Raw genomic sequence first — 20,499 nt, 5'->3', positions numbered from 1 at the left:
TAGAACTGTCTTTCTGCAAATCTAGTTTGTTCTCACAAGTAGATGTATTTTTGATGTGTTTGTGGGGGACCTGAGTTCAGCATCCTCCTACTCTGCCATCTTGATCTCCCAATCAAAAGTAATTTTTGATTGGTATGTTTTTATTGCCATTTTATTATTTGTTTTGGGGTTGTTTTGTAGTTCATTTTCTTTCCTTTCTTCTTTTGTTCTCTTCCTTTTTTATTTGATGACTACCTTAATGTTATGTTTGTATTCCTTTTTCTCTTTTCAGTGTGTATGTGTTATAGATTTTTGGTTTGTGGTTACCATGAAGTTTATATATAGCAATCTCTCTATACATATGGTTATCTTATGTTGCTGATCTCTTAAGATCAAATGCATTTTAACAACCCTGCATTTTTTTACTGCTCCCCCCAAATTTGCTAGTTATGACTTCATATTTTATATCATTTTGTTTTTTTGTATCCCTTAACTACATATTGTGGATATAGATGATTTTATGACTTTTATTTTTCAACTTCTACTAGCTTTATAAGTGGTTAATACACTACCTTTACTATATATTTGCCTTTAACAATGGTATTTTTCCTTTTGTAATTTTCACATTTCTAGTTGTGGCCTTTTCTTCTCCATGTAGAGGAGTCCCTTTAACATTTCTCGTAAGGTTGGTTTCGTGGTGCTAAACTCTTTTAACTTTTGCTTTTCTGTAAAACTTTTGATATCTCCTTCAAATCTGAATGAAAGCCTTGCTGGGTAGGTTGTAGGTTTTCCCTTTCATCACTTTAAATATATCATGCTATTCCCAATTGGCCGGTAGAGTTTCTGCTGAAAAGTCAGCCGATAGCCTAATGGGAGTTCACTTACATATAACTTGTTGCTTTTTCCTTGAGCTTTTTTTTTTTTTTTTTTTTTTTGCGGTACATGGGCCTCTCACTGCTGTGGCCTCTCCCGTTGCAGAGCACAGGCTCTGGACATGCAGGCCCAGCGGCCATGGCCCACGGGCCCAGCCACTCCGCAGAATGTGGGATCCTCCCGGACCAGGGCACGAACCTGTGTCCCCTGCATTGGCAGGCGGACTCCCAACCACTGCACCACAAGGGAAGCCCTCCTTGATGCTTTTAATAGCCTCTTTTTATGTTTAATTTTTGTCATTTTATTTTATTTTAGGTAAGAAGTGGGTTTATTTAGAGAGAAACACATCCACAGACAGAAAGTGGGCCACCTCAGAAGGTGAGAGCGGCCTTGGGAGAAACACATTCCACAGACAGAGTGCAAGCCATCTTAGAAGGTGAGAAAGGCCTAATTTTTGCCATTTTAAATAGAACATGTCTTGTTACAGTCCTCTTTGGTTTGATCCTGTTTGGGACTCTGTGCTTCCCAGACCTGGATGTCTGTTTCCTTTCCCAGGTTAGGGAAATTTTCAGCTATTATGTGTTCAAATAAGTTCTCCACCCCTTTCTCTCTCTTTCTTCTCCTTCTGGGACCTCTATAATGTGAATGTTAGTGTGGTTGATGTTGTCCCAGAAGTTTCTTAAACTGTCGTTATTAAAACATTTTTTTTCTTTTTTCTGTTCCACTTCAGTGATTTCCACTATTCTTTCAGTTCACTGATCTGTTCCTCTGTATCATTTTGTTGATTTCTTCTAGAGTATTTTTAATTTCAATTATTGCATTTTTCAGCTCTGTTTGGTTCATCTTTATATTTTCTAACTTTGTTAAAAACTTCTAACTCCGTTCATCCATTCTTCTCCCAAGTTCTTTGAGCATCTTCATGATCATTATCTTAAACTCTTTATTGAGTAGATTGCTTATCTCCACTTAGTTCTTCTTCTGGAGTTTTATCTTATTCCTCTGTTTGGAACATATTTCTTTGTCACCTCATTTTGACTATTCACTGTTTCATTTCTATGCATTTTGTAGGTTGGTTATGTTTCCTGATATTAGAGAAGTGGTCTTATGTAGGAAACATACTATGGGGCCAGAAGTGCACTCCTGTCTGGTCACCAGACCTATATGATTTAGGGATGCTCTCTCTGTGGACTGCCTGGGTCCTTCTGTTGTGGCAGGCTGACTGCTACAGGTGTGCTGGTAGGCGTGGCTGGCCCTGTCTGGTTGGTTGCCAGGACCTGCCTTGTGTAGGGGCTGTCAGCCACTGGTAGGGGGGCTAGGTCCTGGCACAGCTGGCTGCAAGGTCAGGGAAGTCCTGGTCTTGGTCTACCGGTTGGCAGGACTGGGTCATGAGACTGGTTTTGGAGCTAATGTAGGCTTGCTGATTGGTGGGGCTATGTCCCAGGGCATCCCAGGATGGTGCTGGTCTATGAGTTGGTGGGTTAGGTCTTACAGCTGGCTGTGGGGCTGCTGTGGTCTTGGGGCTGTCTAGGCCCTTGATGTAAAGTTTTAAACTCCCTGGCCCTAGGTTGGTGGGGCAGGGATGTGAGTGTTTTGGTGTACTCCTTCTCAGTGAATCAATGTTGAAAAAGTTTTATAGATTTCTTGACAGCTATTCAGTCACATTTATACATTCAATTTGACTATGAGTTTAGGTGCTTAGGAAAGATCCAAGTTTTTCTTTGGGGGGGGGAATTATGCTTTTGGATCAATTACCATTCTTCAGTGTGCAAAATCTACCTGAAACAGATGCATATACAGAGCAGCCACACTTGCAAAATCATAGTGTATTATTATTTTACCAATTACTAGAGTAATTCAACATGTGTACCTTAATAGCAATAAGAATAAGAATAATTTATATTTATAAAATGCTTTTTGTTTCCAAAAGCTTTTTAGTTTCTTACAAAAGTCTTGAGATATATGACAGGATATCACCACCACCACCACCACCACCATCATCATCATCATTCCTTTCTCTCTCTTTCTCTCTTTAACAGATAAGGAAACAGGATCAAAGAAGTGATTTTTTTTAAGGCTTCAAAGTAATACTGACTTGTAAGTGACAGAATAAAAATTAGAAGCCTAGTATCTCTAATTCCACATCTCCTCCCTTTATTTTTACACAGTGTTTCTGAAACTTAATGCTAGTCATTTGCTAATAAATGTACTTCCAAATGGCATTATTAGGTATCACGCACTCTTAGACATGTCTTTTTCAATATACGGTTCCACAAAATTGGACATTTCTCTTCTCTTAATAATATCTTTGTAGTCTATTGGTTATCTTAGCTGGGTAGCTGAACACATTTGACATTCTCAAGTATCAAAAAGATTGTTTCTTAAGCTAGTATTATCATATGATACAAACAATTTCAATACCAGTCTTTAAAAATGGACATAAATTAAACATGAAATTTCTGGGACATGATATTAATGTATGTTATAAATGTAAATATAAACATAAAAACTCTACATGTATTAGTTGATGATGATGTATTAGTCAATTTTATGACCACTTCAAAGATTTAAAAAACTGAAACTAGCATCTGACATTCTTTCTTTTCTTGACCCAAGAAGATACCAACCTATATATATTCTTATTCTATATCATTATCTCTTTTCCAATAAGATAGTTATTTCAACTTCTGCCACTAAAATCTTCTTCATATGTATCAAGAAATCATTTCCCCGGAGTATGTTGTCCAGGATCAGCTGAAATTTTAATGTTCTCTGAAGGCTCAAGGAAATTCTTTTCCAATCTCTCTTAGTGATATAATTTTAGCCTCATTTTCAAACAAACACAACTTTACTACTATAAAATGACTCAGTTATTGCATTCTGCTATCCAATGCTCTACAGAAGAAGTGATATCTTTCCTGCTTACCTGTTGGCCATATGCTTGCAGGCCTAAACCTGGGTCACTGATTAAAGCAGCTGTTTTGATAGCAGATCCTGAAGTACTTGGATATTGTTTGATTCCATCCTGTAATTATATTAAATTAAATTATTCCAAAAAACGGGTAACACTATATTAACATAAACTTACAGTTCAGAAGTCATAACATCATATGAAAAAATATTTTGTGGTAAGCACCGCACCACAAGGTTTCATCAAGTCAATGTCATGAATATGACATATTCTACTGTTATGATCTTTAATTTCTTTCATCCTAATATAAAAATATTAAAAAATAAATGAGAGAAATTATAAAGTAGAATGTAATAATCATCTCCAAATTCTAGCTTCCAAGAAAAACCACTACATTTTCATGAACATCCATCCAAACTTCTCAGTAGGCAAATGCTTAGATATAATCTATAACTTGAATATTGATATTACCTAAATTTCATATAAATGGAATCACAGTATACAAGCTCTTTTAAAATCTGCTTTTTCATGAAAAATATCATGAAAACATTTCTCTGTGAATAAATAAAGAACAGGAATATAAGGGCAGAGTCTTTGTATCATTCACCAAGTATGCCTACTGCAGAACACAGAGTATATACTTAAATATTTGTTGGATGATGGAATGCATAAATTACATCATCATTTTCACTGGATGAATGGTCTTTTTTAAAAATTTTATTTAATTTTATTTTTGGCTGTGTTGGGTCTTCATTGCCGCACACGGGCTTTCTCTAGTTGCAGCGAGCGGAGGTTACTCTTCCTTGCTGTGTGCGGGCTTCTCATTGCAGTGGCTTCTCTTGTTGCGGAGCATGGGCTCTAGGCATGCGAGCTTCAGTAGTTGTGGCACGTGGGCTCAGTAGTTGTGGCTCTTGGGCTCTAGAGCGCAGGCTCAGTAGTTGTGGCACATGGGCTTAGTTGCTCCGTGGCATGTGGGATATTCCCGGACCAGGGCTTGAACCCGTGTTCCCTGCATTGGCAGGCAGATTCTTAAGCACTGTGCCATCAGAGAAGCCCTGAATGGTCTCATACACTCAAATATTTGTTGAATGATTAAAGAATAAACTACATTATCAGTTCAACAGGTGAATAATATTCTAGTAAAGGAATGTACCATAGATGATTTAACCAATACCTGCTATTAGAAATTTAAGTCATTTAAAATTTTTACTATTATAAACAATGCTGTATACAAACATCTTTCTGCACTTTTAAAATTCTCTCCTTTAGAATAAATGTCTAGAAGTCTATCTGCTGGATTAAAAAGAACGAACATTTTAAACAATAAAAGTTGTCAAATTGTCCTTCAGAAACAAAGCACCATTTTACACTTTCTCCAATAATGCATGAATTTGCAGGCCTCTTCCTTATACCCTCAACCAATACTGGATATTTTCTTCTTTGCCAGTCTACATGTCTTTGGTTACTACTGAGGTTGAACACCTTTTAATGCTTTTTTTTTTTTTTCTTTTTGCGGTATGCGGGCCTCTCTCTGTTGTGGCCTCTCCCGTTGCGGAGCACAGGCTCCAGACGCGCAGGCTCAGTGGCCATGGCTCACGGGCCTAGCCGGTCCGCGGCATGTGGGATCTTTCCGGACCGGGGCACGAACCCGTGTCCCCTGCATCGGCGGGCGGACTCTCAACCACTGCGCCACCAAGGAAGCCCCCTTTTAATGCTTTTAATCATTTGTATTTCTTTTGAGAATTGCCTGTTGATGCCCTTTGCCCTATTTTTTTGTTAAGAGTATTTATGATTTATTTTTATAACATATCATACATTTTATGTTTTCCCAATTTGTATTTTAACCTTGTTTTTTGCCATTTAAAATTTAAAAAATTTTACTGATCCTTTGTTAATGAATTTGCCACTGTTCATTTTAAGTATTTGATATTAAACTACATGAAAGTTTTCCATGAGATTGATTCTCCTGTCATAACTATCTTCAGATTACCTAGTTTCATTTGATTCCTTTATAAGAATGAGAGATGAAGGATATAATTGATATTAGTATTTTTATTATAAAGAAGGCCAATTACTGCTACAATATTAAAAAGATAATAACTAACATTTACTTTATGACATGTATTATTCTTCACATACTATATTTAATTCTACCCTGTGATGTAATTTCTATTACTATTTCCATTTTCCTGAAAAAAAAAAAATGAGGTTTTTGGAAGTGAACTGGTTTCCCTGAGATATTAGAACTGATCGATGATAAGGCTAGGGTTCAAAACCAGGCAGTCTGACTCTAGAAATTGCACTCCTAACCACTATACTATGTTATCTCAGATCAAATGATACCTTACAATTGTATAGTGGAATACCTTACATGTTCTTCTATTCATATCATTTCAATGAATCCCTCTCAAATCATATGAGATTAATATCATCACCACTAGCTGATAGATGAATTTGAGGTTAAGAGGGTTATGAGTCACGCCCATGGTTACCTAGGGAAATCCAATATTTTTCATAGTAAGTGATTTTTTTCAGAGGATACATTTTCACGTTAAAAAAAAATTATGAGTTTCCCATATTCACTTTTTCCAACATTTCCTCATACGTCTTCATTGACAATAAAATCCTGGAACAAATGTTGACTCTACTGGTCTTCCTTAGCTTACACTTTCTGTGTTAAAATAAATGCATGTGCAAAATTTGTAGTTACTAATAAGTGATGGCAATATGTTTACTGTGTAAAATAAGAATATTCAGAAGTAGAATTCCTATGTTTTCTTTAGGATTATTCACCCTACAAAACGAATGTCAACATTTGTACCTAACCCTGTTAGCAGTTACCAGTTGACAGATATGGACAGATCAGAAGATCACTTAAGGACATTTGCATTTCCATAACTGAAGTATAATATGGACGATATAAAGATACATCCTGAATTTTCTGAAAAAGCAGCAATTTCAGATTTTCTCTACCCTCATCACACTGTATATTTCAACTTTTGTTTCAGACAATATGTTTATCATATATCTAAGCAAACTGAAAATACTTGGGATGACATTTAGAGAGCTGTGAAGTTCTTCCTAAGCGTTTAGCATACAGTAAGAGATCTTTATATCCTCCTTACTTCTATATCCTTTGTTCAATAAGTATATATTTAGAATCATTTGTTAAAATCCTACTATTTAAGACTAACTCAAATTTACCTTTTCTTTGAGATCCTTTACCTTTCCCTCACAAACAATTAATTCCTCATTTTCTGGGATTTCAGTTTTTGTTTATATTCTTTTCAGTTAAGTGTATGTGTGTATCTATCTATCCTTACACTATATGTAAATTATATTCATATCCCTAGCATATGTAGTAGGGATCAATATGAATAGATGATCAATAAAACTCTATGTAGTAGATGATCAGTAAAAGTCTGGTGAAAGAAGCAGGAAAAGGATTAGGAGGGGAAGCTCTTTTGAGAGACTATTTAGGCCACATTAGTAGAAAATGCAGCAGACTCACGTGAGACTCATCTGATTGGTGGAGTTATTCATGTGCCACAGGTGGAATCAGAAAAGAGCTCCAAGCATACATGTTAGACAACATTCTATTTTTTTCTCCCTACATCAACCCTTCAAATATATTTCCTTCCTGAGCCTACCAACTTAGGATCACATTTAAGCAGCTCAGGCAGACATGGACTTGACTCAAGGGACTGGAGAAGGTAAATGAGAGGATTTTTATTTAGTGAACTCTGTTTTTTGTCAGATTACATAGATTGGGCCAGATGCATAGTTGGTTTGAGGGGGAAATCAGCTTTTGTATTATTTGATCTATCATTTATCACCTAAACCACTGGAAGGGAAATAACTGCAGAAATTGTTAAAACAAATAATCCAAAAATAATTATATTTGTTTAGTAACATTTCATTTCCATACATGGGATATATATGTGTATATATTTGCTCCATGGTTAAAGAACTCACAATACATCTACAAAAATATGTGAAGCCACACTGAAGAACTGATTCAGTAGAAGCAAGATTTTACAGACACCACTTCCTATTTTCTCACTCTTATGTCTTCCCTGATTCTCATTCCCTGAGGGTACTGGAAATACCCTCAACCTCCGGATGATAGAATACATCAACCAAAGATAAGCTTCTGAAAATATGATAATTTTTTGTAGCATAATTCATATAAAAATGTTATTATATACTAAATACTTACAAAAACATTTATAACACTCACATAAGATATGAATAACAACAATACCACCAAAGCTTAAGAAATGCAATATCACCAGTACCTCTGCTCCCCTTTGTGTCACTCTCCAATCCCATCATCTATCTCCACCCAACCCATGAAGGTAACCGCTATACTGAATTTTTACGTTTATCATTCCTTTTTCTTATTTATAGTTTCCCACATTTGTACTGATTAGTTTTATATGAATTTTAACTTTATATAAGCAGAATTCACTGGTTCTATTCATTTGCAAATTTTCCACTCAACATTATACTCCTGCTATACATCTATGTTTATTATTGTGGTTAGTTTATTTGTTTTCCATCACAGCACAGTATCCTACTACATGAATTTATTTTTCCAGTCTCCTGTTAACAGACATTTGAATAGCTTCTGATTTTTTGCTATAGAATGCCATGGGTGCTATAAACCATGTGCATGTCTCCTGATATTTGTGTCCATAAATTATTCAAGGAGATTTGATAAGTTGAAGGCTAAGTGCATCTTTTAATTTACTGGATAAAGTCAAATTGTTTTCTAAAGTGACTATCAATGTACACTCCCATCCATAGTGTATAAGAGTTCTGATTGCTCCCTATTATTGGTGGTTGAGGAAAATATAAGACATTTCAAAATGAGCAGAAAATGGCAGGTGATATGCATATAAAACCATTACAAGAATAAAACAGAAAATGAGAACTCCAATATTTTAGCTGATGACACTACTGTCCAAGAAATCTAATCATGAATCAGAGGAAAACTCTAACATAGGAGTCCAAAGTGGATAAAATATCCCTACACAAACATTTTCATATATGAAATACTCCAAATCATAAATGCAGAAACTCAGGAACACCAAATAGCCAAAGCAATCTTTTTTTTTTACTTTATTTATTTTAAATATATTTATTCTTTTTGGCTGAGTTGGGTCTTTGTTGCTGCACGCAGGCTTTCTCTAATTGCAGTGAGCGATGGCTACTCTTTGTTGCGGTGCATGGGTTTCTCATTGCAGTGGCTTCTCTTGTCCCGGAGCACAGGCTCTAGGCGTGCGGGCTTTCAGTAGTTGTGGCTCGTGGGCTTCACTAGTTGTGGCTTGTGGGCTGTAGAGTGCAGGCTCAGTAGTTGTGGCACACAGGTTTAGCTGCTCCGCAGCATGTGGGATCTTTCTGGACCAGAGCTCAAACCCGTGTCCCCTGCATTGGCAGGGGGATTCTTAACCACTGCACTACCAGGGAGGTCCCCAAAGCAATCTTGAAAGAGAAAAATGGAGCTGGAGGAGCCAGGTTCCCTGACTTCAGGCTATACTACAAAGCTACAGTAATCAAGACACTATGGTACTGGCACAAAAACAGAAATACAGATCAATGGAACAGGAAAGAAAGCCCAGAGATAAACCCACGCACATATGGTCACCTTATCTTTGATAAAGGAGGCAAGAATATACAATGGAGAAAAGACAGCCTCTTCAATAAGTGGTGCTGGGAAAACTGGACAGCTACATGTAAAAGAATGAAATTAGAACACTCCCTAACACCATACACAAAAATAAACTGAAAATGGATTGAAGACCTAAATGTAAGGCCAGACACTATCAAACTCTTAGAGGAAAACATAGGCAGGACACTCTATGACATAAATCACAGCAAGATACTTTTTGACCCACCTCTTAGAGAAATGGAAATAAAAACAAACATAAACAAATGGGACCTAATGAAACTTAAAAGCTTTTGCACAGCAAAGGAAAGCATAAACAGGATGAAAAGACAACCCTCAGAATGGGAGAAAATATTTGCAGATGAAGCAACTGACAAAGGATTAATCTCCAAAATTTACAAGCAGCTCATGCAGCTCAATATCAAAAAAACCAAACAACCCAATCCAAAAATGGGCAGGAGACCCAAACAGACATTTCTCCAAAGAAGATAATACAGATTGCCAACAAACACATGAAAGGATGTTCAATATCACTAATCATTAGAGAAATGCAAATCAAAACTACAATGAGGTATCACCTCACACCAGTCAGAATGGCCATCATCAAAAAATCTACAAACAATAAATGCTGGAGAGGGTGTGGAGAAAAGGGAACCCTCTTGCACTGTTGGTGGGAATGTAAATTGATACAACCACTATGGAGAACAATATCAAGGTTCCTTAAAAAACTACAAATATAAATACCATACAATCCAGCAATCCCAGTACTGGGCATATACCCTGAGAAAACCATAATTCAAAAAGAGTCATGTACCACAGTGTTCACTGCAGCTCTATTTACAATAGCCAGGACATGGAAGCAACCTAAGTGTCCATCGACAGATGAATGGATAAAGAAGATGTGGCACATATATACAATGGAATATTAGCCATTAAAAAGAAATGAAATTGAGTTATTTGTAGTGAGGTGGATGGACCTAGAGTCTGTCATACAGAGTGAAGTAAGTCAGAAAGAGAAAAACAAATAACACATGCTAACACATATATATGGAATCTAATAAAAAAAAAAGGGTTCTGAAGGACTTGGGGCAGGACAGGAATAAAGATGCAGAAGTAGAGAATGGACTTGAGGACACTGGGAGGGGAAAGGGTAAGCTGGGGTGAAGTAAGAGAGTGGCATTGACATATAAACACTACCAAATGTAAAAGAGATAGCTAGTGGGAAGCAGCCACATAGCACAGGGAGATCAGCTCGGTGTTTTGTGACCACCTAGAGGGGTGGGATAGGGAGGGTGGGAGGGAGATGCAAGAGGGAGGAGATATGGGGATATATGTTTATGTATAGCTGTTTCATTTTGTTATAAAGCAGAAACTAACACACCACTGTAAAGCAATTATACGCCAATAAAGATGTTAAAAAAAAACTCAGAACAGAAACAGATAAAAAAATTTTAAAAGCCAGTGTAAAATGACAGTTTACTGAACTTAAAAAAAGACTGAAAAAAATAAAAATCTCTCAGAAATGAAGCTATAAGGTATCCAAGGGTTCATGAATATCGATCATAAAGAAAGTGTATATATACATATATACACACACATATATAATATGAATATAAATTCTCCTCTTCCAAAGTTGGCAAAAGATATAAACATACAGACTCAAGAACTTGAGTAATGTTCAAACAGAATCAACCCAAAGAAATCTACACAAGACACATCATAATCAAAATTCTGAAAACTAAAGACAAAGAAAAGAATTTTGAAAGCAGTAAGTGAGAAACAATACCTTACTTACAGGGAAAAAAGAAAGAAGAAAATAATAAATCTTGGAACATCAAAAAGGAAGAAAAATAGCAAGAGCAAAAGTAAGGGTAAATACAGTAGACTTTTCACCTTGAGTTTCCTGATTTATGTTTGATGGTTGAAGCAAAAATTATACAATTGTCTGATGTGGTTCTCAATATATGTTGAGAAATAGTTAGGATAATTATAAACAGGTGAGGGGAAAGAGACTTAAAGGGAGGTAGTTTCTAGACTCAATCTGGTAAAATGTCAACACCAATAGACTGCGATAAGTTATGCATGTATAATGTGATATCTAAAGCAACCACTGAAACATCCAAACAGAGATACAGCAAAATGAAATTCTAAGAAATGTTCAAGTAAATCCACAGGAATGCGAGACAAAGGAAATAGAACAAAAGAAACAGGGAACAAATAAAACAAAAAATAAAATGGCAGAGTTAAGAACTAACATATCAATAATGACATTAAAGATACACAGACTAAATACACCAATTAAAAAACAGAAATTCGTAGAGTAGACTAAAACCAAACACCACCACGACACAACTATATGCTATTTACAGGAAACTTAATTAAAATATAATGATGTAGGCAGTAAAGGAATGGAAAAATATACCATGTGAAAATCAAGATAGCAAGATGGTTCTGTAGCTTTGCAGAAGTTTGGCAGTTCCTCAAAAGGAGCCAACAATTCAACTCCTAGGTCCCAAGAAAAATAAAAACATGTCTATACATAAGGTTGTACAGAACGTTCATAGCAGCATTATTAATAATAGCCAAAAAGTACATTAACTGATGAATGGATAAGCAAACTGTAGTACAGCCATATAGTACAATATTAGTCGGCCGTAAGAAGAATAAAGTAGTGAAACATGCTACAAAATGGATGAACCTTGAAAATATCATGCTAAGTGAAAGAAGCCAGCCATAAAAGGCCACATGCTGTATGATTTAATTTACATGAAATGTCCAGATATAGAAAGTAGATTAGTGGCTTCCAGAGGCTGAGAGGGAAGGAGTAAAGGGGAGTGACTGCTAATGGGTACAGTTTCTTTTGGAGGTGATGAAAATGTTCTAAAATTAAGTAGTAGTGATGGTTGCCCAACTCCGTAAATATACTAAAACCACAAAATTGTATATTTTAACAGTGTGAATTTTATGGTATGTGAATTAAATTTCAGTAAAGCTATTATTAAATAAAAGCACGCAAATAAAAGAAGAAGAAGGAGGAGGAGGAGAAGAAGAAGGCAAGAGTGACTACATTAGCATTTTATTGTAATAGCCCAAAATAGAAACCAACTCAAATGTCCTCTAATGAGTGAATGGTTAAAATGTGGTACAATGTACCACAGAGCACTGCTCAGCAGTTAAAGAGGACGAACTACGGATATACACAACAACGTGGATGGATCTGAAGGGTATTTATGTAGAGTGAAAACTGCCAGTCTCAAAGAGTCACATATTGTATGATTCTATTTATATAACATTCTCAAAACGACAAAATTTTCTAAATGGGGAACAGATCCATGGCTAACAGACATTATAATGGGTAATTGGATGGACATGACTTATAGTCACGAGGGATATCTTTGTGGTGCATCTTGAATATCGTGTTGGTTACTTGAATCTACACATGTGACAAAATGGCATAGAACTATACACACACCTTGTACCAATATCAATTTCCTGATTTTACTATTGTATATAGTTAATGTAAGGTGTAGCCACTGGGGGAAACTGGGTGATGGGTACATGGGACTTCTCTACTATCTTTGCAACTTCCTGTGAATGTTAATTATTTCAAAATAAAAATTTTTCTAAAAAATAATTTGGAATTTTAAATTTAAAAATATTATAGCAATAGCATTATTTTGAACATGAAATACTTTGGTATAAATTTCACAAAATATACTCAAGACCTGTCACTGAAAATGACAAATCATCGATGAGAGAAATGAAAGAATAACTAAACAGAGATAAACTGTGTTCATGGAGCAGAAGACACAGTATTGTTACGACATCAATTCTCAAACTGACCTATATGTTCATTACAATCCTGATCAAAATATCTGAATAGTTAACATGTGAAAAGTTGTTCCACCTTACTAATAATTAGGTGAACGTAAATAAAGGCATCAGCATGATGACATACTACTTGTCATCAACAGACTGACAAAAATTTCAAAGTCTGAACAAACCAAATGGGGAGAAGTAGGAATATAGATTGACACACGCTCATACTCTCTTACTCAGCCATTCCAAATGTGAATATGAAGACGTTTACAGGAATGTTGTCTGCAGTGTTGTTTGTAATGGTAAAAATTGAAAAAACTCCAACAATAAAGAAATAGTTAGGGACTTCCCTGGTGGTGCCGTGGTTAAGAATCCGCCTGCCAATGCTGGGGACACAGGTTCGATCCCTGGTCCGGTAAGATCCCACATGCCGCGGAGCAACTAAATCTGTGCGCCACAACTACTGAGCCAGCGCTCTAGAGCCCGCGAGCCACAACTACTGAAGCCCTCACACCTAGAGCCCGTGCTCAGCAACAAGAGAAGCCACTGCAATGAGAAACCCACGCACCGCAACGAAGAGTAGCCCCCACTCACCACTACTAGAGAAAGGCCGTGTGCAGCAATGAAGATCCAACGCAGCCAAAACTTAAAAAAAAAAAAGTTAAATAAAAATAGTATATTTATTCATATGATGGAAATGCAGCAATTAAACTGAATAAATGAGATCTAAGTAGAGCAGTGTGGGTAGAATTAAAAGACAAAATTGTATTTTAAATGCAAGATGTAGAAAGCACAATATATGCTATGGAATGAATTGTGTCTCCTCAAATTCATATGTTGATGCCCTTACTTCCACTGTGTCTGTATCATGAGATAGGGTCTTTAAGAGGTACTTAAGGTTAAATGAGGTCATAAGGGTAGGGTCCTAACCCAAAGAAACTGTGGCTTTATAAGAAGAGGAAGAGAGAGAGAACTCTTTGTCTCCCCAACTTGTGAGGACACAACAAGAAGGTGGCCATTTTCAAGCCAGGAGGAGAGGTCTCACCAAGAATCGTATTAGCTGGCACCTTGATCTGGGACTTCTAGTCTCCAGAACTATGAGGAAATTAATTTCTGTTGTTTAAGCCATCCAGTCTCTGATATTTTGCTATGGTAGCCTGAGAAGACTAATAAAATATGGTACCATTACGTAAGTTAAAATACACACAAAACAGTCCTCTGGATTGTTTATGACTCCATACACCATATAAAACACTATCTTAAAAAGGAGCTGGGAGAACATACCCCAAACTTAATGGTTGCTCTTGGAGATGGGGAGGGTAATAGAACTCAGGGCTGGAGTTAAGAGAGTTTACTGTTCTGCAGTATTTCACTTCTTAAGGAAAAATGAAAAGCAAATGAGGAAAATGTTAACAGTGTTTATTTTGACCTGTGCAAATATGGGTGTTATAATTATATTACTTTTATATCTTTAGATCTTTTTTTTTTTTTTGCAGTACGCGGGCCTCTCTCACTGTTATGGCCTCTCCAGTTGGGGAGCACAGGCTCTGGACGCGCAGGCTCAGCGGCCATGGCTCACGGGCCCAGCCGCTCCGCGACATGTAGGATCCTCCCGGACCGGGGCACGAACCCGTGTCCCCTGCATCGGCAGGCGGACTCTCAACCACTGCGCCACCAGGGAAGCCCCTAGATTATCTTTTAAATTTCTTTTAAAAAACACAATAGGGTTAAACTTACAAATAAGATGAAATATATTACTTGTTATCCCTTTTCAAGTCAAGGAAAATAGGTAAATATAAAGATAGAGGAACTGATAAATGAATGGCCAGACTAAAAGACAAATAGGCAGGCTGGACAGTTTATGACTTACATTTGTAAATTTCAAAGTCATATCATTCTCTAATTTTAATATTGAAAATGCTGCCCCCAGTACATAATATTTTTTCATTCATTCCCATATTTATTTGGTAAACAATAATTTATAATTGAGCATGTGCTGGATAGTGGTAGAACTGTTTAATAAGACAGATGGTATCTTTGAGGATCTCAGTCCAGTGAGAAAGACAAATGCAAAAATTTATTCACAAGACAATATAAAGTGTTCTCCAAGAGAGGTACATAGAAGAGATGACATTTGAGATAAATTTTTTAAAATTCAAAAACAAGTCTGAAACCTCTGACTGAAGGCTTTAAAAACCACTAAAATCTGTATTCTATAACTTCTCTGTATTTTTGCTCAGCCCAAATTCTTCTACACATATCACATAGCTTTTAAAAGTCTGATTAAACCCAAAATGATTCTTGTCTCACCTTTGCAAATTTTTTGTCTTCCGTGACTACCAATTTTTTTTTCTGCTTACTATATTCTTGTCTTCTCTCCAAAACACTCAGAATTTTTTTATCAGTTAAGTTCTTCCTAAACTCACAAAACTGAGGCCAAAATTTAAACAGAACTCCAAAAATTGTCATCTGTATATAAAACAAAGTATGTCTCAGATTACAGTTTTATATAAATGTACCAATTTAAACTCTAATTCACCATAATAATGGATTAACTATTCTATTCTTTAATATACAGCATGTTTCCTCCAACTTATTGTCTCCAGACATCTTGGTATAGTTTAGTTCAGCACATGCTTATCATCAATGTTATTTTACTACCAATGAGAAGTCTTTCTTTTAAGAAAAACATACTCTTAAATACAGTTAAAAGTCACTTTATGCTTTATGTTTCCCTATCCAGTTGATTGTATTAATAAAGAATCCATTAGGTCTTTTTAAATAAGAAATTTATGTTTTCTTTGAAAACATATACCAGTTGATCTGCCACACACTCTGCTGTTTTATGCAAGTATTCCAAATATTCAGTTCATCAAGGGGAACTCCTCTCCGGTCCCCTTTCCCTTCTTTTAGAGAAAGAAAATACCATTTTGCCTCTGGAAAAGCTCTTAAACAAAGCTGCAGATCTAAGAATAAATCTTGAGTAACTTTTAAATGATACAATCTCTCTTTTATGTGAGAGCAAGAAAAGTAACATTTAAAAAGCAGAGTGGTATCCTGCACAAATGCTTTCTTAGGACACTCTACATTAAGTGATTAATTGTGATATTTATAGAGATAAGAATTGTTGCTCAAATTCCCATGCCAAGTTTTTCCATTAGTTCCAGAGGCATACATTACTTCCTAGAAGGTAGGACTTGCCACATCAGATCAAGTCCAACATTTTGTTGCTGGGAATGGCCTATACCTAATGCCCTGGAGAAAAATGAACTAACCCATTAGGCTCTAAGCCAACTCTTCAGGGGGAAAGTGGACCTTTTTAAAAAGTAAATGCTGCAGTGACCAACAGCATCCTGAATTGATATATTTCACGACTCCTCGTTTCCGTACATGAGTATCATTAGTAAAACTATTCACTCCCTTTACAATACTATCTTGTCATTAAATTCTATAGCCTCTTGGGATTGTGAACACAAAAGCTAAACATACTTTATTTGATGAAGTGCAGGCTTTTAAAATTTTTTCATTTACATTTATCTGCCATGCATTTAATTAAGTAATCCCCTTCTCCAATGTTAAATGATCATGGTACTTTTTATATGCACTTTTTAAACTTAAATACTCCTCCACCTCTATTTACCAACTATATTGACCCTACTTCTCAGTTACCCCTCCAAAACCTGAGTCATTCCCAGCTCTCAAATATATTTATTTTCACTTAGAAGGCTTTCCAGTAAAAGTCACCCTATTAGGACACAATTTTTCAAGGTAGTCATAAAATTGCTCTATTTCTAAAAGTTGCAATTAAGGTTAATAACATACATGTTATTCATGAAAATTGTCCTGTACCTCCAAAACCTTAACTGTGGATAAGTAAATGTTTTAATAAATACAGAGCTACTTTGCTCATTGCCAGCAGATGGGCAATGCTCTAGTAAGAGTGAGAAGGGCCAGTGAAAATATGGCTGGGTGATGAAAACTTTCAAGCTATTAGGAATGCAGATGGGGGACAGGCAGACGCTATACTGCAGCGGTCCCCAACCCCCGGGCCATGGACAGGACCGCACAGCAGGAGGTGAGTGGCGGGTGAGCCAGCAAAGCTTCATCTGTATTTATAGCCGCTCCCCATCATTCACAGTACTGCTTGAGCTCCGCCTACTGTCAGATCAGCTGCGGCATTAGATTCTCAAAGGAGCGTGACCCTTACTGTGAACTGCGCATGTGAGGGATCTAGGTTGTACGCTCTTTATGAGAATCTAATGACTGATGATCTGAGGTGGAGCTTAGGCCGTGATGCTAGCACTGGGGAGTGGCTGCAAATACAGATTATCATTAGCAGAGAGGTTTGACTGCACAGAGACCATAATAAATCAATTGCTTGCAGATTCATATCGAAACCCTATCAGTGAGTGGCAAGTGAAAACAAGCTCAGGTTTCCCACTGATTCTGCATTATAGTGACTTGTATAATTATTTCATTATATATTACAATGTAATAATAATACAAATAAAGTGCACAATAAATGTAATGTGCTTGAATCATCCCAAAACCATCCACCCACGCCCCCGCCCCCGGTCCGTGGAAAAACTGTCTTCCACGAAACCGGTCCCTGGTGCCAAAAAGGTTGTGGACCACTGTTATAGTGAAAACAATACTAAAACAGGCAATTTTTACATTTATTATTCAGCCCTTTCGCTCAACTTTGCTCTCATGTCCAATTTGATCTATTCCTGTCATGATCCATCTATTCTCACATCACTCATTCATATGTTCAAAAATGTTACTGAGTGTCGCGCACCCAGGCCACAAAGGCAAATAAGAAACATTCCCTACGCTCAAAGACCTTACAGTCCGGTGGGAAAGTGAAGCATGAGAATAGCCATTTTCAATTCTGTGTGATAAGTGTTCTGACAGGGACAAATACAAGATACAATAGAAGCATAAGAGAGAGAAGATGATACTGTAAAAAGCTCTGGAAGCAAGAAAGTAAGCCCTCTTTATGGAAGTACAAATATTTCAGTAAGACTGGGAGACAGATGGCAGGGAGTGGGAAGACATGTGGCTAGAGAAATATGTAGTAAGGAGCTTGGTCTTCATTCTGAAGACAATGGGGAGTAATTGAAATTGAAAGCAGAGAAGTGACATGATCAAATATACATTTTGAAAAGATGGATCTGTCTGCAGTGAGTTAAATGGTTTTGAGAGAGCCTAGAGGCAGGGAATTCTGGTAATCAATGTGAGACATTGCAGATGTGAACTGAGGTAGCGGCATGGAGTTGGAGAAAAGTAGATAGAATAACAGATAAGAAGGAGACAAACGGATACATATTAGTGACTGAACATCTCCAAAGGTAAGGAATGAAGGATAGGGAAGACATGAAGAAGGCAACCAGATCTCTGGCTTGCATACCTGGGTAGGAGATATGCCATTCTCTGAGCTTCCTTACAGAACACAGAAACAATAGATTTGGTGAGGTGAGGCCCCTAAATATTCTCTTGTTTTCTGATACTCCAAAGTCCATATTTAAGATATGTTTGGGACTTTGTTTTGGGAAATCAGGTAGGAGGCCTAAACTAGAGGACTCCAATAAAGTTCACTGGCTGCAATCCCTGGACAGTGCAGTGGAACCAACCTACGTAAGCAGCTCCAGACATTCACCATCACACTTGAGGCTAGACGGTCTCCCGGCTATCAGGAGACCTAGGCTAGGCTAAGTGATCTTTTCATTAACAGATGCTACAATTCTGACACCATGTTTTTTCTATTTCTCTCTAGCACATCCTCAATCATTCTTCTTTATTTTTGCCTATTCAATGCATAATTGGATTGTGAGTCTACTTTCAGTTCCTTTTAGGACTTAGAACACAGCTGGCTTGCAAATGAATATTAAGGAATGATGGTCTTTTTCCATGCTCAAAGGCAATCATACCCTAAATCTCTGTTTCATATCACTTAAATTGTGACATGGCCTTCCCTATTACCCCTATTATTATGTATTTTTCTTAATCATTTTTCAGGAACATCACTAAAAGGCTTTTCAAAATGCAAATAAATTATGTTCAGCAAATCACTGTTTTCTATTATTTATCCTAAAAAGAAGTAACTTGAGTAGGTTAACAGCCATGATTTTCCTTTCATGAGCTTGTGTACTTTATGTTGGTTGGGTACTTAAATCTCCTCTCACTTATTTTATGAGCTATGTGAATATTCCAACCTTTAAAAATACACAAATCTTGGGACACACATTTTACACATTTTTGTGGTAGCAGACATTTTAAAAGGAAATATGAATGGTGGGAAAGGAAGGAGGAATTAGCTGTAGTTTTATAAGTTAGAAATAAAATGATAACCATGCAAAGTCAAAGTACAGAATTTAAATAATTGTATTTGCTGTATACTGTCATGAACGAAATAGTAAGTTACTAGTTTCTATGTTCTGTGGCATATGCAATATTTTTTAAATTAAATAGAATAACCCAGGATTAGGAGGATTAGAGCCTTGCCAAATATGAATAATGCAAAAACTTTTAAAGAATATCTAGATTGTTTATCTATTTTAAATATGCTTACTACATGCCCTGATTTCTTACCTGTGCCTCTCTAAATACATATGGTCCCAACTCCTTCCTGTGTTCAACAATCTTTTGGGCTTGCTCTAATGGAATGTCAATTTGTAAAGCTGGTGGAATACTGGAATTAATAAAGCAGTTGATAATAGTCATGATCTTCTTGTGGATGAGGGATTCACTACAATGAGAATGGCACAAGTCCTAAACAAGGAGGAAAGATAGAACAATATATGATTAATGCATTAATAGAATACGTTATAGAATGTGTCAATATGTCTGTCAGTAAATATATATATATTTTAACTTCAGGTCAAGAGGTTACTAGGACATGTCAAGACTATCTTAAAAGATCATAGCTTTCATTTCACTTGGATTTGAAAAACCTAAGAAATTTTTTTCTTTATTGTTCCTACCCTGTGTCTTCATATCTATGTGTGTCTCATTGATAGCATCTAGCTCCATGTTTTTCCCATCCATTCTGTCAATCTCTGCCTTTTAAAGGAACCTAAGACCTTGATGCACATACCTTACGTAAATACGGGTTTCATTTAATCCTGATTGTTTCTTCTCCTGGCAAAGGAGCAGCTTTAGTGTCTACTTTGACTCATTTAACAAATTCATATTAAGTTCCTGCTACATGCCAGCTGAGCCCCAAGACACAGCACCTGTCCTGTAAAGC

The 20,499-nt window shown here is 36.5% G+C and overlaps 1 protein-coding gene across 1 annotated transcript in view; it reads right to left on the bottom strand.

Moving 5' to 3' along the window:
- Positions 1–20,499, bottom strand: part of RGS22 (regulator of G protein signaling 22) — a 172,967-nt gene that overhangs the window by 17,650 nt on the left and 134,818 nt on the right. The window contains exons 22-24 of the mRNA XM_029222809.1: positions 19,842–20,021; positions 15,561–15,719; positions 3,776–3,874 (exon numbers count right to left, since the gene is read on the bottom strand). Of these exons, the coding sequence (XP_029078642.1) occupies positions 3,776–3,874; positions 15,561–15,719; positions 19,842–20,021 (438 nt within the window). The remainder of the gene's footprint in view (positions 1–3,775; positions 3,875–15,560; positions 15,720–19,841; positions 20,022–20,499) is intronic.

The sequence above is a fragment of the Monodon monoceros genome, unplaced genomic scaffold (genome assembly GCF_005190385.1).
Source record: "Monodon monoceros isolate NGI ecotype Baffin Bay Population unplaced genomic scaffold, NGI_Narwhal_1 Super_Scaffold_14, whole genome shotgun sequence".
Taxonomy (NCBI): Eukaryota; Metazoa; Chordata; class Mammalia; order Artiodactyla; family Monodontidae; genus Monodon; species Monodon monoceros.
This window is presented reverse-complemented; position numbering and strand designations above follow the sequence as displayed.